Source organism: Podarcis liolepis, assembly GCF_965112155.1.
Source record: "Podarcis liolepis genome assembly, chromosome: 3".
NCBI lineage: Eukaryota > Metazoa > Chordata > Lepidosauria > Squamata > Lacertidae > Podarcis > Podarcis liolepis.
This window is the reverse complement of record NC_139557.1, coordinates 84786758-84808120: the sequence shown is the minus strand read 5'-3', so window position 1 is coordinate 84808120 and position 21363 is coordinate 84786758. Positions and strand designations below refer to the sequence as shown.

At 46.7% G+C, this 21363-nt stretch overlaps 1 protein-coding gene across 5 annotated transcripts in view; it reads right to left on the bottom strand.

Moving 5' to 3' along the window:
• Positions 1–21363, bottom strand: part of TJAP1 (tight junction associated protein 1) — a 44512-nt gene that overhangs the window by 7669 nt on the left and 15480 nt on the right. For 3 of the 5 annotated variants that reach the window (XM_083495943.1, XM_083495944.1, XM_083495945.1), the window contains 7 exons: positions 14700–14790; positions 12890–12941; positions 10168–10325; positions 7139–7167; positions 4448–4609; positions 3105–3171; positions 2618–2647 (listed from right to left, as the gene is read on the bottom strand). In XM_083495943.1, coding sequence (XP_083352069.1) covers positions 2618–2647; positions 3105–3171; positions 4448–4609; positions 7139–7167; positions 10168–10293 — 414 coding nt within the window. In that variant the 5' untranslated portion in view covers positions 10294–10325; positions 12890–12941; positions 14700–14790. Of the gene's footprint in view, positions 1–2617; positions 2648–3104; positions 3172–4447; positions 4610–7138; positions 7168–10167; positions 10326–12889; positions 12942–14695; positions 14791–21363 lie in introns of all 5 variants that reach the window. The other 2 variants (XM_083495942.1, XR_014524264.1) reach the window with 2 other exon arrangements.

Sequence of the window (21363 nt, the reverse complement as noted above, 5' to 3'; positions counted from 1 at the left end):
TTGCCCTTAAGCAAGGGAGGAAGATGGGGCTCAAACAGCACATGGAACCAGTCATTCTGCATCTGTTTGCTTGGAGGACTTAAGACACATTTACTAGTTATGAAAGCAATCTGCACTTGGAGCCTTCACTGGTGCAGCTGCTCTTCATAGCTATTTGGCAAGCACATCATGCAGAGGGTGAACACTGTCCCTTAAGTAGTCAGGGTTTGGACATGCCAACAGGGAATATTGTGACATTGGGCTTTGAAGATGCTCCCTAGTTGTGTGAAGCCTGTTGAGAGATATCCTTAGCATACCTGCAGCACATCCGTCACTTGGGTAGTCAGTTAAAAAAAAAACACAACAACCGCTAGTGTAGGACCTCTTTATCCAAGGGATGGATGGCAACCGTAACAATTGGAAGAGTACACAGCCCAGCTCCCATTGAGTAACGTGGTCTCCTAAGCAAACCTTCTCTCCCTCAGCACAGCAGTTACTAACACTTTATCCTACAAAGGATAATGGCAATACATAATGACACTTCTGACACTATAGGTAGGGATCCAGCAATCTGCTTGCACCTCATTGATAGTAAAATATGACTGTAAAACAAACTATGCACCTCCTGCAAATTCCAATAAAATCTCAGTTTTCATTTTACCAAAGAACATGCTTCTAGCCCACACAGCTGGAGAATGGGGGGGGGGGGCACCTTGGAGGCATGTGGCCAGAGTTACACACTTTTAAAAAAACAAAGAATCATGGCAGGTTTTCTAGCATATACAAGAGCAGCACACATTCACTCAGTGCTTGATTCATAAGCTTCAATTCCTGCTCCCCTAATTTTACCAGGCTTTTATTTTTTCCCCACTCCTTGCAATTCCTAGCCTCTCCACCAAAAAAGAGTGGGAGAGATTCTGCAGAATTGCCAAATTTGGAAACTTGATCAAGACATGAGAATTTTAAGCAGAGCATACAGATACAGAGCTCTGTACATGCAAGGTGTTTTTTTTTTCTAAAAAAAGAATAAAACTTCAGAAGCAAGAAAGTTAGAATACTGGAAATTGTGTATGTTATGGAAGAGAAGCAAGTGGGGGGGGATTCTTATTTTGCAAAAATTATTCTGTTACTTCCAGTCACAGGGAAGGGAAGGGCTCTGTGAAGGGGAAATCCAGTTCTGGAAATTCAAAAGGCATTTTCTTGCTCATTCTGAAACCTATCTTCTTCACAGACATGCAGTCAAATACCATGCATGTTTGCTCAGAAGTAAGTTATCGCTGTCTCCAAAGGGGCTTACATCAAATGAAGTGTGCATAAAACGGCAGCCTTAAGTATTAACAAGAAAGCTGAGATTCTCCAGGTGCTTATTTTGCATTCAGTGTGGTGCAATCAGAGAGTTGCAGAATACACTGCAAAAAAGGTAGGCTCCAGACAAAGTTAGTTGAACTTGCGTCTCCCCTGAAATCAATGGAATTTAAGTCATGACTAACCTGTCCCATTGATTTCAATGGACATGAAGTCCAATTAACTTGTCTGGATCCAAGTCCCGTCCCCCCTCCAGTTACAGAAACTGGATTTAAAATGAATGAAACTAGAGACCCCTTGCTCCAAGAATCAAGGTCCCAGCCCTCTGCCTTCCCCCAGATCCTTCATGTTAGAGCATGGTGCTGATAACACCAAGGTTGCAGGTTCAATCCCTGTATGGACCAGCTGCATATTCCTGCATTGCAGGGGGTTGGACTAGATGATCCGCAGGGTCCCTTCCAACTCTACAGTGCTATGATTCTGCTATGCTATGCTATGTGATGGGGGACACACAGAAGAGTCCTAAGGCCATCCCACCAAACACCTGCTTCAGCAGCAAATTTCACTAGGCTCAGATAACAGCTGAACTTCCTCCACACTTGCCTTTCTACAAGAAAAATAGAGGGCGCGGATGACCTCAGCAGGATGCAGGTAGCCTATAAAAATGATCTAGGATGCAGATAGAATTTGTACTGACATGAATGGCCCTGAGTGTGCACACCTCTGTGGGATTTGATAACTTGGTCCCTAAGAGCTATAATTAAAGAGGCATATTCAGGATGCCAGGGAAGAGTTTTTCTGCTTCTCTGAAATTCAGCAGAGATGAATAGGGGAATGCCACAGGGCAGAGATGGCTGAACTACCACATCCAATTTCAGTGGCTTAAATGTTAATAGGGCACGTCTTTTTTAAAAATGTATGGAGTTCTGCAGGAATTTGTTCACAATCCACAGAGATCCCAAGTGACAAGAAGTGCCTTATAATACAAGCTGGTGGCCAACATACTAATCACTGGAGCTGCATCCAGATGACTAGAGAGGAGCACTACTCTAGAGAGGGTCCCATGAGTTCCAGGTTTCTCTAAGCAGAGGACATTTCTTTCCCAAGCTAGACAATAACCAAAAGTAAGAAGGAGCAGCCCATGCTAGAACATGCGGGCCAGAACTGGTCGGATTCCCAAGGATAATCTTTCCCCTGCAAAACCCAAGCTGCTGGGACCCCATCTAGGACAGAAGTAGGGCTGAATAATGTGCGACCAACAATGAAACTGGACAGACTGAGGCATGTGCAGAGGAGATAGAAAAACAACAACACACAAACGAAAAGACGCAACTGCAAAAATCCAGCTTTGACTGAGCGAGGCCTGAGAGGTGAGTGCACCCAGCATTTGCCAGCAGCAGCAGCATTGGAAAGAAAAGGAGAGAGACAGAGAGAGAAAAAGGAAAGAAAAGAAACAGCCATGAGTGTTATGAATGCACACAATACACAAATGTTGGCTCCACTCCCACAACCCCATGATGAGTTTTCCCCACCCGGATCCTACAAAAAGCAGCACATCAAATTTCCAGCACTCTGGGTTTTTAAAAAGCTGATGTGAGACAAAAACTACAAGTAGCTACATTGCAGAAGAACCCAAACTCTGGTGCAGGCAACATAGACCATCTAGAATGCAAAGCTCCCTCTGGGCAACTTCATGCTGAGATTCTGCCTCAAATCCTGACTTACATCCTGGTGTTACTACACTGCAATCAGAGTCAAGCCATTAGACAAGAGTGTGGCCCACCCGCTCTTCCCTCTTATAGACTCAGCAGGTCAATTACCAGGGTGTGCAGCTTCTCCTCCAAATCCTGATTGGTTCTCTGTGAGGCTGTGTAACTGTTCTGCAACCTATAGACAGACACAAGATCATTCAGGTTACTGAAGTGACACCAGACACCCTGCAATTCAGAAGTTAGGTAAGGTGGAGATATTTCAAGAAGCCGTGTGCCATGGCTCCAAGCCATAGTTTCACACCTTCCAGTCCATAGATGAGCAGTTGACCTTTCCTTGTAGCAAGCCCAAGAAGTTTAAGTTGAGGGAGGAATGATATGTTCATGGATAGAAGAGATGGAAGAAAAAACAAGCCTGACCAACTTGCAGAGGACCAAAGCTGGTCTTGGTCTCAGCCTTGCAGAAAGGATGCTAAAGGAATCAGAGGATTCAAAGAAGACTCCTAAACCTAGTTTTATCTAATGGGAGGGAAAGCTTTGCCAACAAGTGTCAATCCCATCGCCCTTTCTCCATTTCCCATCTTCTTTTCTATCTATGATGACCTTTACAATAATTACTGCATCCATCTTCATAATGAACTTGTCACCATTATCCTTATTTCTAAGCTGAGGACAGTCAACTTGTCTATGCTCTCTGCACTCAAGAAATCAGGAGCTGAACATGGTATGAACCTAAGTCTCAGGTCCAGTTCCATCTGGTAAACCTCCAAGGTTGCTGGGGACAGGGGAAGAATCCTCCAAACTTCCATCTATAGGTCATCACCTCAATGCCTCAACAAATGCTAGTAGTTTTGCTCACTGGAACAAAATGATGCAGCTAAAACAGATACCATGGGGGAGGATTAATGAACGCATCTTCTGACAATTGTGCCAGCCTTCCCTCTACCCTACGATGATTAAATGCAGAACCCTTCCCTTGAGGCAGGGTGAAGGAAAATCCCTTTGAGATACTCAGCTGCTTTTAGTTTTTAGCAAAGATGAGGCAAGGCCTAATCTTCTTCATCATACCTGTTTCACCTCTTAGATTGTGCCACGTGGTAGTCATAAAGATATTAACATATCAGTCCCAGGGAACACTAAGCCAGCAAGTCATAGCATGAAAAATGCTGACGGATGAATTTTGGCTTTTAAAATAATGTTTCCACCCCACTCATGGCCCCCATCCCATGGACCCACTTAACACTAAACCATTTCCCGTGCACGGAATGATTCATACGACTGTCAGCGGGAAGGGAGGGGACAAAATATATTGTGCAATGACACATTTATTGCTTCCCCAAAAGATCTGCAAATAGCAAGGACATACATCTCAGATTGTTAGGAAGCAATGTGTCCTTCTATCCAGCTGGTTCCCTTCTCTTACAGCACCCCAGAGCTTCTTAAAGCTGACATACCTACGGAACTTGTCCTTGAATTTTTCCAGCTCCTCACGATTCTGGCCCAGCTCCATCTCCAGATAGTCTTGCCCAGACTCTAACTCCCTTTCCATTGCCTCCATTTTGTTGGTGACATAAGCCAGACGCCGACGCAGCTCCTCATTCTCATGCTGCAACAACCTAATGCAAACAAAGCAACAACATCCTGAATAAAAACTACAAGTGCTGCAGTGTTCCATACAGTCGTATACCTTGGTTCCCAAACAAATTGGCTGCCAAATGATCGAAACCCGGAAGTGAGTGTTCCGGTTTTCAAACATTCTTTTGGAATCCGAGTGTCTGACAGGGTTTCCGCGGCTTCGGATTGGCTGCAGGAGCTTCCTGCAGCCAATCAGAAACTGCGCTTTGGTTTCTGAAAGTTTTGGAAGTTGAACGGACTTCCGGAACGAATTCCATTCCATGGTACGACTGTACAACACTTACAGCCTCACTTCTGAAAGAGAGCTGCAGCAAGACGCACTCCGACAGTTCTGCCAACCCCTCCCCTTCTCTGTTCAGGTGCAAAGCGGCACACAGAACATGAAAAGACATCTGGAGAAAATGACTGTGTTGTGAAAAAATCTCGGGATGAGTATACAGATCTTCCCTGCCCCCAGCAACCATTCACCACAAGAGAGGAAATAAAGCCCAGGTTTCCAACATAATAATAATTTAAAAACCCCATTTGCAAACCTCCATTTCATAGTGCTGACGCATGCTCAGCACGAGACCCAGTGCAACTTCAAATGCATGAATGAGCAAAAAAACCAGTTTATTCACTCTTAAGTTTTCATGTTCAACAAGGAATTACAGTACATTTTACTACAGAGGTTTTCAGGTATCCCCCAAGCCAGACATAGGCAACCTTCGGCCCTCCAGATGTTTTGGCCTACAACTCCCATGATCCCTAGCTAACAGGACCAGTGGTCAGGGATGATTGGAATTGTAGTCCAAAACATCTGGAGGGATGAAGGTTGCCTATGCCTGCCCTAAGCTCTACTGGATTCCTGCCAGTGCCTTCGAGTTCCAGGAGGAGGACTCTGAAGGCATATCTGCACACCAGGAAGAAGAGGATCAGCAGAGATTGGGAAAGATGGGTAATAAGGTGCATTCTGGTGGTTTGGAATAGCAAGGCTGTTCTAGTAAAGCCTTTTCTGGATCTTGCGCCACTAAATTCTGTTTATGAGTAGCGAGTCGCTTTGAGCAGAGGCCTGAGCACATACGGGAATCTGCTGTAGATAAGAAAAGGTCATGTCAGTTGATCATATTGCCACCAGAGCAGAGACAGAGAGCCTTATTCTCAGTAGCCCGCCACTCATCCATGCCAGCAGCGTCTCAGTTTACAGTATCTGTACTAAACACAGTAGCCAGATGGGGCTGTGCAGTTTAGGTGTCCTCCACTGGAAGATGAGACTCACTCAATAATTTACCTGCTGCCATGAAACATCTATCAAGGATGCAGGGAGGCGGGTTAGTTGACATCGGCCCATCTCTACCCTCACAGAGGAAAAGTGACCCAGATTCCAAGCAAGTGAGTGGAATCAGTCTATGGAGGAAGATACAGCCTATGTTTGCGTAACGGCTCACTGGCACAGAAGTCTTCTGCTTTCCCAGCCATACATCTGCTTGCATGCACAAAGTCTCCCAACAGTTCTGCTACTACTGTATTGGGGTTGTTCGTCACTGATTCAAGAGAAGTCCAAAAAATTGCTGCCTCCTGCAGATATTTGTACACATCCAACTTTCATAGTGAGAGAGACTGCACAAAGGACATATCCCAAGCACAGCAGATCACATTCAAATAATAGCTCTTAAAACGTGTTTTCAAGAAATTAAAATAGATGCCTGCTGCTGGAAGGAATGATTGCCTATCCACTCTTCCTGCTGGAACAGCAAGTTGAAAACCTAATGTAGAGTTTGGACCCTTTGTTTGTGCTTGTACAGCTGGGTCTCCACCTACACTAGCTTTGGCATCTATGCCTGAGGCAGCTATATCCGTTCCGGGACCGTCCTTTCAGCCACTGCACCATCAAGGTTGTGAGATAACACTTCCTGATGGGCACAGAGCAGAGAACCTCTGGCCTGCAAATTATCATCATCATCAAATTTATTACCAGGGCAGGTTACAAAAATTTGAAATTTAGTATTAAAAACCATTAAAACAAATTTCAGTCACAATAATAGGTGCCAATAATAGGAGTATCTCAGGTGCCGAAGGCCAGGATAAACCTGACCTGTCAGGTGACAACTTCTGGTCCCAAAACCAAACCCACCTTCTCCACGCTTGACATAATGTGTGATAGCAGGTGGGGCAGGTAGAAACATGGCTGCAGAATGCAGGTTTAAATTTTAGCTGATATGAGTTTAATCCCACTTGGGCAGTATCCCCCCCACCCCAGCTTTAACAGGTGGGCAGGACCACCACCTATCAATCACCTGGTGTCACTATGACACCAGGTGATTGGCAGGTAGGTGGTCCCACCCACCTACCAAGCTTGGCCCATCAGGGTGGGGGAAGATGAAGATCTGGCCCATCCAACCCAAGAGGCCCCAGCCCTGGTGTAGAGCCTTAAAGGCAGGGAAAGCCATCACATAAATTCAGAGAATGAGCATAAATGTAGTAGCCTGGAAAATAAAGATTTGCATAACGAAAGCGACGAGGATACTTACCTCATCCTTTCTGCATCTGTCAAGGGCTCCTGTGCAAAAAAGGAAACAGAAGCAAGAATCTCACTGAAAAATATGGGCAAGTTTTCAGAGTGGCAAACTGAAGCATACAAGTGCCAGATGGATATAACCCACAGCACCCTCTAATTCTCATACAAAGAGCTGTGGTCCAACCACACCCAGATGGGATTAATTTTATTTATTTTTTTATTTATTGAATTTATATACCACCCTATACCCAGAGATCTCAGGCGGTTAAGATTCAATCCTGCACTATACCAGCCTAAATTATCTCAGTCACTAGACAGCTTTAAATTGACAGCATCACAGTGTTCACTATGAAAACCGAAGACCTGCTCTGTGGTGAATATGATCCTTCGTTAATGAACAGACCAAGGGAGATACTCCCAGCCACTTTTTTGTTCTCTTTTACTGCCCATGAGCATCCACACTGCATTTAGGATACCCACTGGCCAGCAAATACTGTGTACTGTCCTGTACTCTATATTGCTCAGGCCACCATACATGTAGGTAAAGCACCACACAAATGAGACCGCTACCAACAATCCCCATTGTATAGGAAGACACTTCAAGTTACATGCCATTGTTTTGTTTTTAATTATTTCTTACATTTCCTGGCCCCCTCCCAACCAGCTATTCCTCCAAGGAGCTCAGGGGAGCATGCAGGGCCTCTCCCCACCCCCAATTTATCCTCAGAAAAAGGCCTTTGAGGTAGGTTAGGCCTAGAGAGGGTTAGCAGTCGAAGGTCGTTCTGTGAGCTTCGTGCCTCTGGAGGAATTTGAGCTCTGGTCTTCCCAGACCTAATCAAACGCTACACCATACGGACTTAATATCCCTAAACAATACTGACAAATACTGCTGAGTTCAGATTTTGGGGAGGACCCTTGAGCAAAACACCCTCGGCAAACTGCAACTGCCTGATTCCATTCTTTTTATTTTTGTTGCTACCACCTGCTTATCTACCAGTTTGTCCGGGTCTCTGCTACTTTTTGCTTGCTCACTGCATCTCTAGGTCCAGGGGGCTTTCAATGATGGGCCCCTTGCTAGGGCAAAGGGCCTTGGCAGGTGCCCAATCATGCCAGCCTAAGACAGTGGTCCTGAACGTACTGACTGTAGCAAGATTTGCCCTATCAGGTTACACAGTATGGGGCAACTGGCAATCTCCCAGCATGCAATGCCTGATATAAGAGGGCAGGAGAGAGATCTGGGCAAAGACAAAACGCCTTTTCATTAGGGTACACTCAGCTTAAGAACCTCTTTCCGTGAAGGATGGGAGTGAGTGGCAGTTTTTCTCAAGAACTGTGACTCATACAAAGGTGCCTGAGGAATTTACCGGGCAGTTTAGCAAAACAGGTAAGCTGCCACAAACACATATACTGGCACTTGACAGGTAAGCATCTCCAAAGAAGCAAACCCAGGCAACCTGGATGCCAAAAGGAAGGAAGAAAATCAATGGGCTACTCAAAAAGCATGACGTATTCAGTATTCAAGCATGTGGGCTCAGTTTCCGATTTTAAGGATCAACACAAGCAGGGAATGAGCTGATAAGAAACATGTTGGGTGGATAATATTTGGGGATAAAACCCCTTTGGTCAAACCTCACAGAGACTTAATGAGATCTGCTCTAAGCTACGACAGACAAAACTTGGCAGACAAACATCTGTCCCTCACTCACCTACCTTGTTTAGCGCTAAGCTGAAGGAAGGGGAGGCTCTGGGTGAGGCACTGCCCTCCTCCTGGCTCCAACGTGAGGGAGGGGAGAAGGACCCTTTTCCCGAGTAGCTCGGCTCCAGCACTGGCCTCGGGCTAGTTCTGCAGCCCAGGGGCTGTAGCCACACGAGCCGCGGTGGGTATTCACTCTGGTCTTGCCCTTCGTCCCTCCCTCCCTCCTGACCCAGTGTCTTCCACGGAGGCAGATGCTGCTGCTCAGAAGACACCCTTGCCAAGCCCAGCTCTGCCAGGTGCTGCAGCTGATACTGACACAGATCCACCACCCGCTTCTCCATGGAGAGGAACTTCTCCTTGCTGTCCGCCCTCACCAAGACGGGCTTCCTCCTTAGCCTGGAAGCCCTCTCCATCTCCTCTGGCAGCTTCTTACGGCAAGGTACCACATCGAGACCCTCACGCCTCCGCTCTGCTTTCCTCCTAGTGAGCCGAGGGCTTTTCTCAGCGGTCCTCCTGGTGCCTTCAGGCTGGCTCTCCTTCTGCCCTTCTGGTGTGGAGCACCTGGGAGAAGTGGGGGAGTCCTGGCTCCCTTCTCCTGCTCTGCCCTCCCCCAAGGAGTGCAAGTGGACAGGGCTCAGCACCCGGTGGGTGATCTCGTCCAGGAACTTGGAGAACTGGAGCTTCTCCTCTGTGATCTTCTCCTTCCGCCTGACAGAGTCGGAGCAGCTCCCGCTGTTGTGCTCAGAGCCGCGCTTGTCCTGCCTGCTCAGGCACAGCTGAGGGTCGCTGTACTTCCGTGAGCGGCGGCCACGGGCCAGGGTCTCCACCGAGCGAGATTTGCGCAGGCTCTCAGGCCGCACTTCCAGCATGTCTGTCTGCTTCAAGATGCCCTTGAGGGGCAGGTGGGTCGATGGGACATGGAACTTCCTAGGTGCTAAGATCTCAGCAGGCTCTTTGAACATGAGGGAGCGCTCCAGGCTTCTACTCTTGAAGGAGCAAGTCGGCCTCCGGCCTTCGTCCCCAGAAACCACTACCGTCTCTACGCTTCGACTCATGAACTTACTGAGCCGCCCGCGGCTAGGGTGCCGACAGTGCCTCACACTCCGCCTTCCCGTTTTCCCGCTGTGAAGCAGCACAGGCGACAGAGTCCGGCTCTTCAGGTTCAGCTCTGCTCGGCACCCTGCTAGCTCCTTGTCGCTGCTCGACTCCAGAGACCAGGAAGAAAAGTTAACGTTGCAAACCTCATACCCATCCACCTGCTGTTTGGGCTGGCCTGCCTTGGGGTAAGTAAACCCCTTCGGCTGACGAAGTGGGACCAGGCCCTTAGCTGCCCGGCTTTCAGTTACCTGACTCTGCTCCGCCAAAATCACACCATCTTGGTCGTCGCGCAGGATGGGCAGCTCGTGCCGGATCTCGCGGTGCTGCGGAGGAGCCTTGCGGTAAGGCTTCTTGGAAGGTGCAGTGCTCGTCATTGTCCCCTCGCTTGACTTGCACAATAGGTCACCTGCCAAGAGCAGAAATTGCAGAGGAGAGAGAGAGTCACATATGCCCCATTCAGCCCAGATACGTTCCCACAAGGCAGTCAGATATCCTGTGTCCCACAGCAGCCAAACATCCAGAGAACCGAGGAAAGAGGCAGGCCAGAGCCTTGGAAAGCAGCTGTAGTAAAAAAGGAGGGAAGAAGAAAAAGCACAGCTGCGTCCTCCCAGCCAGCAAGAGCAGAGGATTGGCTCATCCTCTCTCTCTCTGTGTTATGCACATACACACACTAACATACAGTGTGTGTCCAGATTATATATAGCAAACGAGAACAGGCCTCAGAGCGGCATATTGATTGGGCTCTTTAGGAAAGGCCGTTTCCGATATGGAAACTGAAAACCTTGCAGGCGGGAATGACAGGCCAGGCAGGAGCTATTGATCTTGTGCTGTCACTGCCAAGAGGGACTACATGGGAGAGAACGGCAGGCATTAAGCATGCCGACAGGCTGGAGGAATTATGTGCTTGTATTAGTTAAAGCCAAATTACTCCCAAGTGTGTCAGGGATAAAACGGCAGAGAGAGGCACTTTCGCTGCCACTCTCTCTAAGGGCAAAGCTTGGAGGCACTTCTAGGACAGAAGGAACCCTGCTGAAAGCTGCTGATCTATGCTGATGCATCAGCGCTTAACAACGCAGGCCTACATTCTGTAAAAGCTATGAGCCATGAACAGCACCTACCTGTGTCAGGTTCCAGGACAGCATTCGCCAGAGGCAGCAGGCAATTTATAATGGGGATGGGGGGGGATCAGGACTGATGCAAATGTTCCTGAAAGCACAGACAAGAGGCCTCTGCCTTCTGCTGTGTAGGTAAAAAATTAGCCAAAGGCAGTGATCATGCTGCTGCCGGCCAAGACTATAAACTTGTCAACAAATGCAAGGTGTCCAAAACCCTTCCAGAAATCAGGCAGCCAGGCTTGACGGAAGCTCAGCCATGAAATCCTTCTATGATATACAAGGGAGCTGGAATCAAACTGCTTTCCTCGGGCCTTTCAGTCCTCACAACCCCTGCAAAGTTCACAAACCACGTGGCCCACAAACAGCATTTCCCGAGGTAGCTAAAAGGATACAGGGAATGTTGCTCTGTGAAATCTCATCAACTAGAACACCCTCAACAGATGATACTCCTCTACAGACAAGGACTGCACGCACAACTTGCCTGTGCTGGATTCGGCACAGCTCTTGGCTTGCTTCCGTTTCTAAGTACTACGCTAGAATGATGTAACAGCATCAAGTACTTCTACTACTGACATATATCAAGGGCAAACAACAGGCTTGGCACTGCAGGAAAGTGACGAGAAGCACATGCTCACAACAAAGGTCAGTCAGGGCAGAAAAGGTCAGACCTGCTAAAGGACCAGGAAGCACAGACACGGCCAGAGTATGACATTTCAGGGAATGCTTTGCTGAAGGCACCTTCATTTCAAGCAAGCGGTTTCTTGTCCATTTCCTCCTCTACAAGGAATGCATTTCCTTCAGCCAATGTGCAATAAAAAAACCCCAACATCATAGGTTTTGCAGCCCTCAAGAGTCAGCCTATTGTAATGCCTGCTTAGAACAGAGCAAGAGGTAAACGAAGACAAAGAAACAAGCACAGGTTCTCTGTGGCATTTTGCTCTGTAGAGCCACTGGGTTCTTATCAAGTCAATAACAATTTGGGTAAAGAAGGCACAGTACCTTTGTGCTTAAACTGCCTGGAACTGTCCCATTACTCCCGTGGTTCCCTCCAGCATTCCATTACACACAAGTCAAAACATATCTGTACAGCTGGAGGTAAACGCAGGGCAGCTACAATACCAATGACAATGTTTTGCAGGCACCACATCTTCCAGACAGCAGCAGTCAAAGCTTCTGTGAGGCCTCTAGTAACCTGATGACTCATGGGTGAAAGTGCGTGCCTTTTGCTACCTCCTCCCCAGTATTGAACCCGCTGAATTAAAACATGCTACTCTGCTAATCAAAGGAGGTTGTAAAAACTATCCATTAATTAATTCATAACAGCAAGCACAAAAATGAGCAAAGATAAACCGTTGCAAATTAAACATGTCCTAGTATATTCTTGAAAACCAGTTTAAACAGAAATGACTTACGGTTTTCTAAAAACAACAACAAGGCTGGCTATTTAAGAGACCTACTGGAAGTAATATTCTATTTATCTGGGGTCAGTCTTGAGAAGGGCTTCCTCAGCGCTCTACATTTCTCATTGTAGGAAGAACCATAGCTCAGTAGTAGCTATGGTTTTGAATGCAGAAGGCCCCAGGCTGAATCATCTCCAGGTAAAAGGACCAGAGAGCAGATGACACGAGTGAGACTCCCCTGGGGGGCCTCAACAAATAGGCTAAACTGGACTAGATGGGTAAGTAGTGACCAGATATATGATGACTTCTTATGTACATCTCGTTCATAAAGGGGATTGGGTAAGGCCTCTTTGGCCGACTCTCACTAAAGGAAGGTCAAATGTGGAGCAGTGCAATGCCTAAGTATGAGGCAATCCCCACAGCTAAGCCTATAAGAGATGTGCTGAAGAACTTACCAGCCTGGATTCAGATTTGAAGCCTCATGAAGAAGGCACTCAACCCAACAACCTAAAAAGTGAGGAAAACAAAGACGGTTTACTATGGAGCTCAGCTCCTCCTCTCTTTTCCAGCTCAAGGAATAAACACTTATGTCAGTCCCCACCTGAAATATGCCCAATCTGTAGGATCACAGGTCAGATGGGGGTGGGGGGAATAGCTGCAAATACCTAAATAAAGCTCAAAATTGTCAACAAAACATTCTGGTATAGCACATTTTCCCATGTACACCAAAGGGTAATAGTACAGTCGTACCTTAGTTTTCAAACAGCTTAGTTCTCGAACGCTTTGGCTCCTGAATGCCGCAAACCCAGAAGTGAGTGTTCTGGTTTGTGAACTATCTTTGGAGCTTCCTGCAGCCAATCGGAAACCGCGCCTTGGTTTCCAAACGTTTTGGAAGTCGAATGGACTTCCAGAACGGATTCCGTTCGAGAACCGAGGTACAACTGTATTTTGATTTTACGACGATTTGCTGCTGCACTGATCCATCAGAAAACAAGAGTTCAGGTACTGATTCATAAAAGGCTCAGGAGTCAAAATGAAGGTGGGCAGCAGATTCCCATGAAACAGACTACAATGTCCTCTATTTCTGAAAGGAATTGTAAGATGTATTGGGGGGGGGGATGCTTTTGAAATCTGTACCAACTATCTGCTGGCCCTCTTAAGAGAATGTCCCTCACCTTCTTTACCACAGATCATCTCTCCCATGCCTAGCTCTCAGAGCAAAATGAGCCTAAAATGTACAGGTATGGCATATATACAACCGGATGCCCACAAGGTCAGGGAACTATGAACAGAGGGATAGAACAACAGGTCGGAGAATAGGATTCTGGCCTGCTATTTCCACTCAAGCTCTCACACAATCTGGTGGGGTTGCATTGCTGAAGTCTTCCCTGGCCCTCCCAGCTACTTTCCTCTATCAATGACACCCAACCTTGGAGTTGGGGTTACATTATGTGTACAAAAACTCCACACCCTAAGTCAGAGCCATAAACAAAGTTAGTGTAACAGGAAGCCAGGAGGGCCTGTGCTGGGCAAGAGAGCTGCTGAAACAAGTCTTTGAGATGCCCTAGGATTGGCCCTGCCCCAACAAGCTTGTTGGCCCCTTTCCTTACTACAGTGTTTTCTTCGGGCCTCAACTAGCACAGAACAAACAATCTCACAATAGCATAGCTATTCTGTTCCAAGGCCACAGAGCAATAACTAGATCTACACTTCTCCAAGTCCAACAATACAGGAACGCAGCACGGTGCCTGTGAATAGACTTGTGGGGGTGGGGAGAGGCTTTCCAAGAAGGCTCAGCATACTCTCCAATTCCATGCACACACAGAAACAGGACAATTATTTTCATCAGGTGCAAAATTCAGCAGCCTGAGAATCTCACTTTTTTATTTACATGTTACGTTCATGTTAAATTCTTTCAGGTTACGTCCCGCGGCGACCCAGAAGTACCGGAAAGGGTTACTTCCAGGTTTTGCTGCTTCGCACATGCACACAAGTGCCAAATCACGCCGCGCACCTGCGCAGATACGGCACTTCAGGTTGTGCTCTTTTCATGTGGCAAATGGGCCTCCGGAATGGATCCCATTCGCAACCAGAGGTACCAGCTTCTCCTGTGTCCTGCTGGGTTCTAGAGTACAACATACATGTCCCCTGCTCAGCTCCCTTCCTCCCGTCCATTGCACATGACAAAATACCCAGGGTACCACTGCACAACCCCTTGCAGACATTCCCCACATAGGCCTCTCATAAAATAAGGGACTTACAGACCCAAAGTGATGTCCTGTCCAAACATATTCGTCCTCCCGGCTCTGAGTCTGCGGTATCCGCACTGCATCCAACAGCATCTGGGCAACGGCTTCTGAAACCGGAGAAAGGGAACTTTGTGAGAGTTACGGCTTGACACGCAGGAGCACACAAAGAAAACCACAGTACAGGCAAGAACACGGTCAGCACTGGACACAGAGTATTCTAACTAGGTTTTCAAGGAGTATCACAGAACCTGAGCATCAGGCCACAATTCCACAGCATACTGGAAATGCCTTTAAAACTACCCCCCTTTTTAAAAAAAGGAAAAAAATGACAGGAATATTCAACTCTTTGATGTACTTATTGAACAGGCATTTATTCTGGAGTAGAAGATTGCCATGAATTATGCAGATACGTTCATTATTCCACCTCAGTCACAACAGCCCAACCTAATTTGCTGTGAAACAGAGGAGAGATCTTCTGTGCCCTCACTTGGCCACAGAGAGGCTTGGATGCTGTTAAGAGCTCAGTGAGCAGCAGGTCAATACAATCTGCAATTCGGTATTCCATCCGGTTTTGAGAAGTAATCTTATCTAAGGACAACTAGAGTAACTGGAGAATAGCAGCTCCCTGAGAGAAACAGGTTTTTAAAAGTTTAAAGCCACAGTCAAGTGACAGCAATGGATAGTTTACAGTTCGCTTTATAATGGTAAAAAGAAAAAGTAGCTTGGTTTTTAAAAGCTTGGTCTCTATAACTTATAAGGAAGCCACATTCATGGGAATCTAATAAGCTTCAACACTTTTAAGTTACGTTATTTTCTGGATTAGTCGTATCATAAGATGCTTCTAAGTCATGCTATCAGGGATCATGTGAAATAGCCAATCTCCCACAGCTTTCCCTCTTCTAGTTCACTAGCACAGTCACAGCTTACCCATGTTAAGGCTTAAAAAGCAGCATCAATTCCACAAAATTAGTTCTCATATTTATGCCAAAACACCAATGAAATTTAACTACAAATTGGATTTAGTTCAGAGTCGAACTCACAGGCCTTGTTTGCGCATCATTGTTTGATAAAATTGTTTTGAGAAAATTAATGCAGCCTTCGGAAGATCTGGCTAAGAAAACTTGGCATTAAAAAGAATGGAGGAAGAAACTATAAAAAACAAACCACATTCCCCAAACTGCCCATTTTTCCTCTTCTGTTCAAAACACACATACATGCACTTCCATTCTTAAACAAACTCATCAATTATTCCATGAACTGTGGATTATTGTCTTCCATTTGTTCACCACCTTCTACCCTAAGCCTTTTATAAAATTTATCAACAACACACAATCACTGTTCCCAATACCACTCAGCTGCCACCAAAACACAAGCAGATTCATTATGTTGCTGCACAGCTGCGGAGAAAAAAACAGGTTACAACAGGAAGCTGAAGATTTAGATAACCAGGTTTCCAAAGAAGCAGGGAGCAGTTTTTGCTGCTGTTTTTCTGAGAGCTTTAATTATGGCCAGTTCAGAGAGTAGAAGCTCAATTTCCTCACCTTTCCAATACTAATTTCATAATACAATTGTTACGACTGAGCATGCCTAACAATTTTCACACCACTGGAAAATGAGATGAAATGAGACCCTTTAAGATGGGTCCTTAAAGGACTGAGGTCAAAGATTCAACCCCTAAGCATTATTTTGGTACACGGTTGTCATTCCTGCCTTCAGCAGTCAGTATTCTGTACTGCAGCAAAGTTATTTCTACAAATCTAAAGAAACCGAACCTTCATTATCTTGTACATTATTTTGTTTCCTAGAACCAGTGAAGAGGGACTCTATCAAAAATTTTGACAAGCTAAGTAAATGTTGGGACAGTCAACAAATGGCATGAAATTGTATGCTACTTTCCCCTGGCTTTTCTATTTATTCAATGAAGCAGACTTTGAGGCTGTTGTTGGGAGTGGAATACACGCTTTTAAATTCTTCTCAGGGTAGACAAATGGCAGGGAAAATGTTGCTTTCCTACGGGGGGCAGAGGGCTGGGGAGGAAGTTGCATGGTCCTGATGATGGTTTCCACAGTTACTTTTCCGTGGAGAAAAGATAAAAAGTCAGAGGAATGAAACACACAACTGAATTTAATATGTAGTCCAGCACTACATCAATAGTTTGTGCCTTGTTAAATGACTGCAGTGAAGCAAATCTGTCCAGGAGAGGGAGCTTTAGCTCTAGCCAGAGAACAGTAGTGTTGTCACGGGGATTCTCACAAACTTATGTATATTTTTATTAGATGAATCCTTCGTCTCTCTTTTATTTATAAGCCTGCTTAAAATAGTGTGCTGCCCCATCAGCTCCTTCCACTGTCAATCACCACAAACAAGTAGAGTGGGGAGGAGGCTAGAGAACACACAAGTACCACATTCTACTTAGGAGTGGCTACTAGCCGCAATGGCTACGTTCTGCCTCCACTGAACAAGATCACATGACTCTGAACGCCGTTTCCTGGGATTCACAAATGGCGAGGGTGCTGCCGCATGCCAGTCCTGCTTGCAGGCTTCCCACAGGCGACTGGCTGGCCGCTGTGAGAACAGGACGCCCGACTAGATGGGCCTTGATCCAGAAAGACTTATTATGTTCTTACATGGGACAAGCCAGAACGGGTCGAGGTTGCACTGCAGAAGACAAACCTGGCTTTTCAACCCTAAAAGTCTTGTCTACAACCCTTACAATTCCAGACCACTCCACTCCTAGGAGCATCCCGCACATAGCTCTGGACGAAGAACATGACAGAGCTTCAGAATAAAAATCTGTAAGTGCACCTTGCACTATATTGAGTAATGGCTATGTAGCAAGTCTCCGTATCCTCACATAACCCTACCATTAAAGCTCACAAATTGCAATGTGAACATTAAAGGTAAAGGGACCCCTGACTGTTAGGTCCAGTCACAGACGACTCTGGGGTTGCGGCGCTCATTTCACTTTACTGGCCGAGGGAGGCAGCATACAGCTTCCGGGTCATGTGGCCAGCATGACTAAGCCGCTTCTGGCAAACCAGAGCAGCGCACGGAAACGCCGTTTACCTTCCCGCCGGATTGATACCTATTTATCTACTTGCACTTTGATGTGCTTTTGACTGCTAGGTTGGCGGGAACAGGGACCGAGCAACAGGAGCTCACGCCGTCATGGGGATTTGAACCGCCAACCTTATGATCGGCAAGCCCTAGGCTCTGTGGTTTAGACCACAGAGCCACGAAAGTATTACTTGCGGTCTCTGTTGAGATCCACCGCCTGCCAATGGGAACAGGTGAGCTCTTCTGACCATATGCTATTAACAATCCATTATGTGCACTTTTAAAATATGTATACCCTTTGGGTATATGGGATGTGTCCAGGGAGGTCAATGAGATTGGGAGAATAAAGGAAGAAAATAATTGGTAGTGCTTTTGAGGAACAAGGGAACCTCTGACCACAAGGACTTTTCTAAACAGCAGTTTTTCACACACCAGGCAAAGTATTGTAGCTCGCAGCTGGGAATATGGGAAGCACCCACTGAAAAGCAGTTTCCATGAAACTCTTTCCCCCACAGTTCAAAGAACAACACCCCAAAATATGGGCTTTCAATCACAGGCAAGATCTTCAATTATAAAGACATTAAATCATCTGTACTTGGAGAGAGCACACTCAACCCGGAAGAAAGCATCCTAGTCAACCTTTCCTTCCAGAACAGCCCCACAACCACACTGATGTGAGCTACCTCTGTTGTGTAGACTGGCAGGAACAGGCAGGTGCCAAGCACGCCACACATTTGGACCAAAGGTATCCATGGCTGTTCTCCTGAGAGCAGAAGTAGGATGAGTCCCAATTTCCCCTGCAGTTCAGAAGGTACAGTCTGATAGCTCAAGCAACTAATCCAGTCATCAGGGATCCAACCAGTAACATGCAGAAGTGGACCCACCTCAACTGACCTTAACTGGAGTTGAATTGAGCACAAGCTAGTCCATTTGAAGGGAACAGGCAACAGTTATTGTAGGCTTTTAGGTGCTGCTGCTGGTTAAGGTAAAGGTAAAGGACCCCGACAGTTAAGTCCAGTCACGAATGACTCTGGGGTTGTGACGCTCATCTCGCTTTACTGACCAAGGGAGCCGATGTTTGTCCGCAGACAGTTTTTCCAGGTCATGTGGCCAGCATGACTGAGCCGCTTCCGGCGAAACCAGAGCAGCGCACGGAAACGCCGTTTACCTTCCCGCCAGAGCAGTACCTATTTATCTACTTGCTTTCGAGCTGCTAGGTTGGCAGGAGCTGAGACCGAGCAACGGGAGCTCACCCCATCGCAGGCTCAGTGGTTTAGACCACAGCGCCACCCGACCCTAAAGCAACAGTCTCTCCCTGCTGAGTTCCTCAGTTACCATGGATGTGGATTTTCCCCCCACTGTTTAACATAAACTCAACTCTTCTGCTTTCATAAGTACGGCGAAGAAGTCTAAACCTTAAAACACCGTCTGCAAACACAACCCAGGCCCCTCCTACCTGCGTGCCTGCAGGCCACCAGGTGTGGCCAAGAACGGCACAAGCAACGCACTAAACACACCTTTGATGTGGAGCTGAAAGCATGTAGCCGCAGGGCATGAACAGCACGCCGCCTGCCGCCAGGCTGACTCTATGCGCAGGAATGCAGGCTGAAACCACAGGCCAAGAAAGACAAACACACTGCATTCCACGCAAAGCAGAGAACAAAAACAAGCAGCCAAGCCCACGTGGCCTCCGCAGTCCCTCCAACTATGCCAGCTACAGACCTCCACCACTGCCTTAGCCATGAACCCGGACAGAGGAGTACTGGAGCCACTACCAAGTGCACTGAAGCAAACAAAATAGGGTGAGAAGGGGAATTCATAAGGATAACTTTCGTGTGTGTGTGTGTGTGTGTGCGCGCGCGCGCATGCGCATTTGTTTCTGTAGACTGGGCTAGCTGGGAAGCAGCTGGATCCTTCTAGCCAAGAATGGTTTTAAGAAATATGTAAGAAGCTTCTCCCTTCCTCCCTGCCAACCCAGCTTTTGCTCAAAACAGCCAGTATTCAACCATCTAAAAATCTCGGTTTAACAGAAGGAAGCTGAAAGAAACTGCTAAACTACCCTTTAATGTTTGGTTTAACACAACTCCCTTTTTCAAAGCCGGTTACCATCCTCTCCTCCCCCCCCCCCCCGCAGGGTATTTCTCTCTCTCTCTCTCTCTCTCTCTCTCTTCTCCACCCCAACACCCTTTCACACAAATACACTACCAAAAGTCAGCAAAGGCAGATATGATTTCTGCTCTACTGAACTCTTCCTCTCAGAGCCACCTGCCACAACAGGAAGCCTCAGAAATCAAGGCAAAGGTCTCAGATGCCTGGTAAACATGGAGGGGACCCTGCTCTTATAGCCGCCCACACAGGGTGGAGCTACATACATGCTATGCACCCACAAAGTCTTCAGAGGCAGAAGTGTTCTCTAATTCTGCTTCTCCTTCGCAAAGGCAACAGTGAATTCTGAGACTCCAACCTATTAAACTTCTCCAGACTGAGAAGCTCTGATTCTGTTTCAGCTATAGGACCACCTTGGCTATGTTATGGCTTAGTGTCAAGTGCCCACGTGCAAAGCAGAATACAGTACTACCACTTTTATCTCCCTACAGTGCTGTTGTGAAGACAAGCAAAGCCAATTCCACTCCACTTATGCGCTGACATGAGTGACGTCGCACAGTAACAGTGGACAATATGAACAGGTAACCTTATGTCTCCATCAAAATCAAACGGTTGCCAGTTTTTGTCAAGTACAAGCAGCTGTCCGTGGTGTGCATTATGTAGGACTAATATGAATGGATTGTGCTAATAATATACAATTAAAGGACATTACTGAAATAGGAGACGGTTTACCTCAAAAAGAGCTGTTGCCAGCTTCCCAGACAAGCCTAGATCAAGCTGAAGGGCACTGCCTTCCCTCTTAATTGTCTCACACAAATGTTCTGCTTTCAAGTTTGCTTTTGGAAACTAAAAGTGTGAATCACATTCTCTCTCCAAAAGCACTGAACTTAAATCCAGGACTGCCTTGAGATTGTCCAAGACAATTTCTGCCCCACTCCCCTTACAGGTAGAAGCTTGTTAGAACCCCAGACCAAGTGTTATTGCAAGGCAAAGACAAACAGCTCACGCCTTGTTTGTTCCATTTTATAGCACAATCGGTTTGGTTTTGCTTTTTTAGCAAACGCTCTTCAACAACCCAGGGGTGGTTTGGCTTCATGTAAACGATCAAGGAACACAGGGAGCACCTGGAAAGTTGTGGAAGGTTTGCTACCATGGTTTTAATTAAAACTAGGGGGGGGGGGGAATGGCCTACAAAAATGAAAATGGGCAGGGAAAGCGCCAAAAACATAGAGAGGCAATACGAAGTAAAGACCGATGAGGCAGCAGGGTGTGCCACATTCACACTGCAAGCGAGAGAAATGCAACAAAAATCCCATTCTCTTCGAAGATACTGAAATGAGTTTCCTCGTTTCCAAGCACATGCCCATGAAGAAAAGCCCCTTTAGGCTCCACCAAAAGAAAGAGGGGGGGAGCCCTTTTACCAGCCACCCCCCCCCCTCCAACTGCTCCCAGCTTCCAGAAGTCTCAGCAGTACTGTCTCTCCCAGCATTCGGATAAGCAGGAAAACAGCAGGCAGG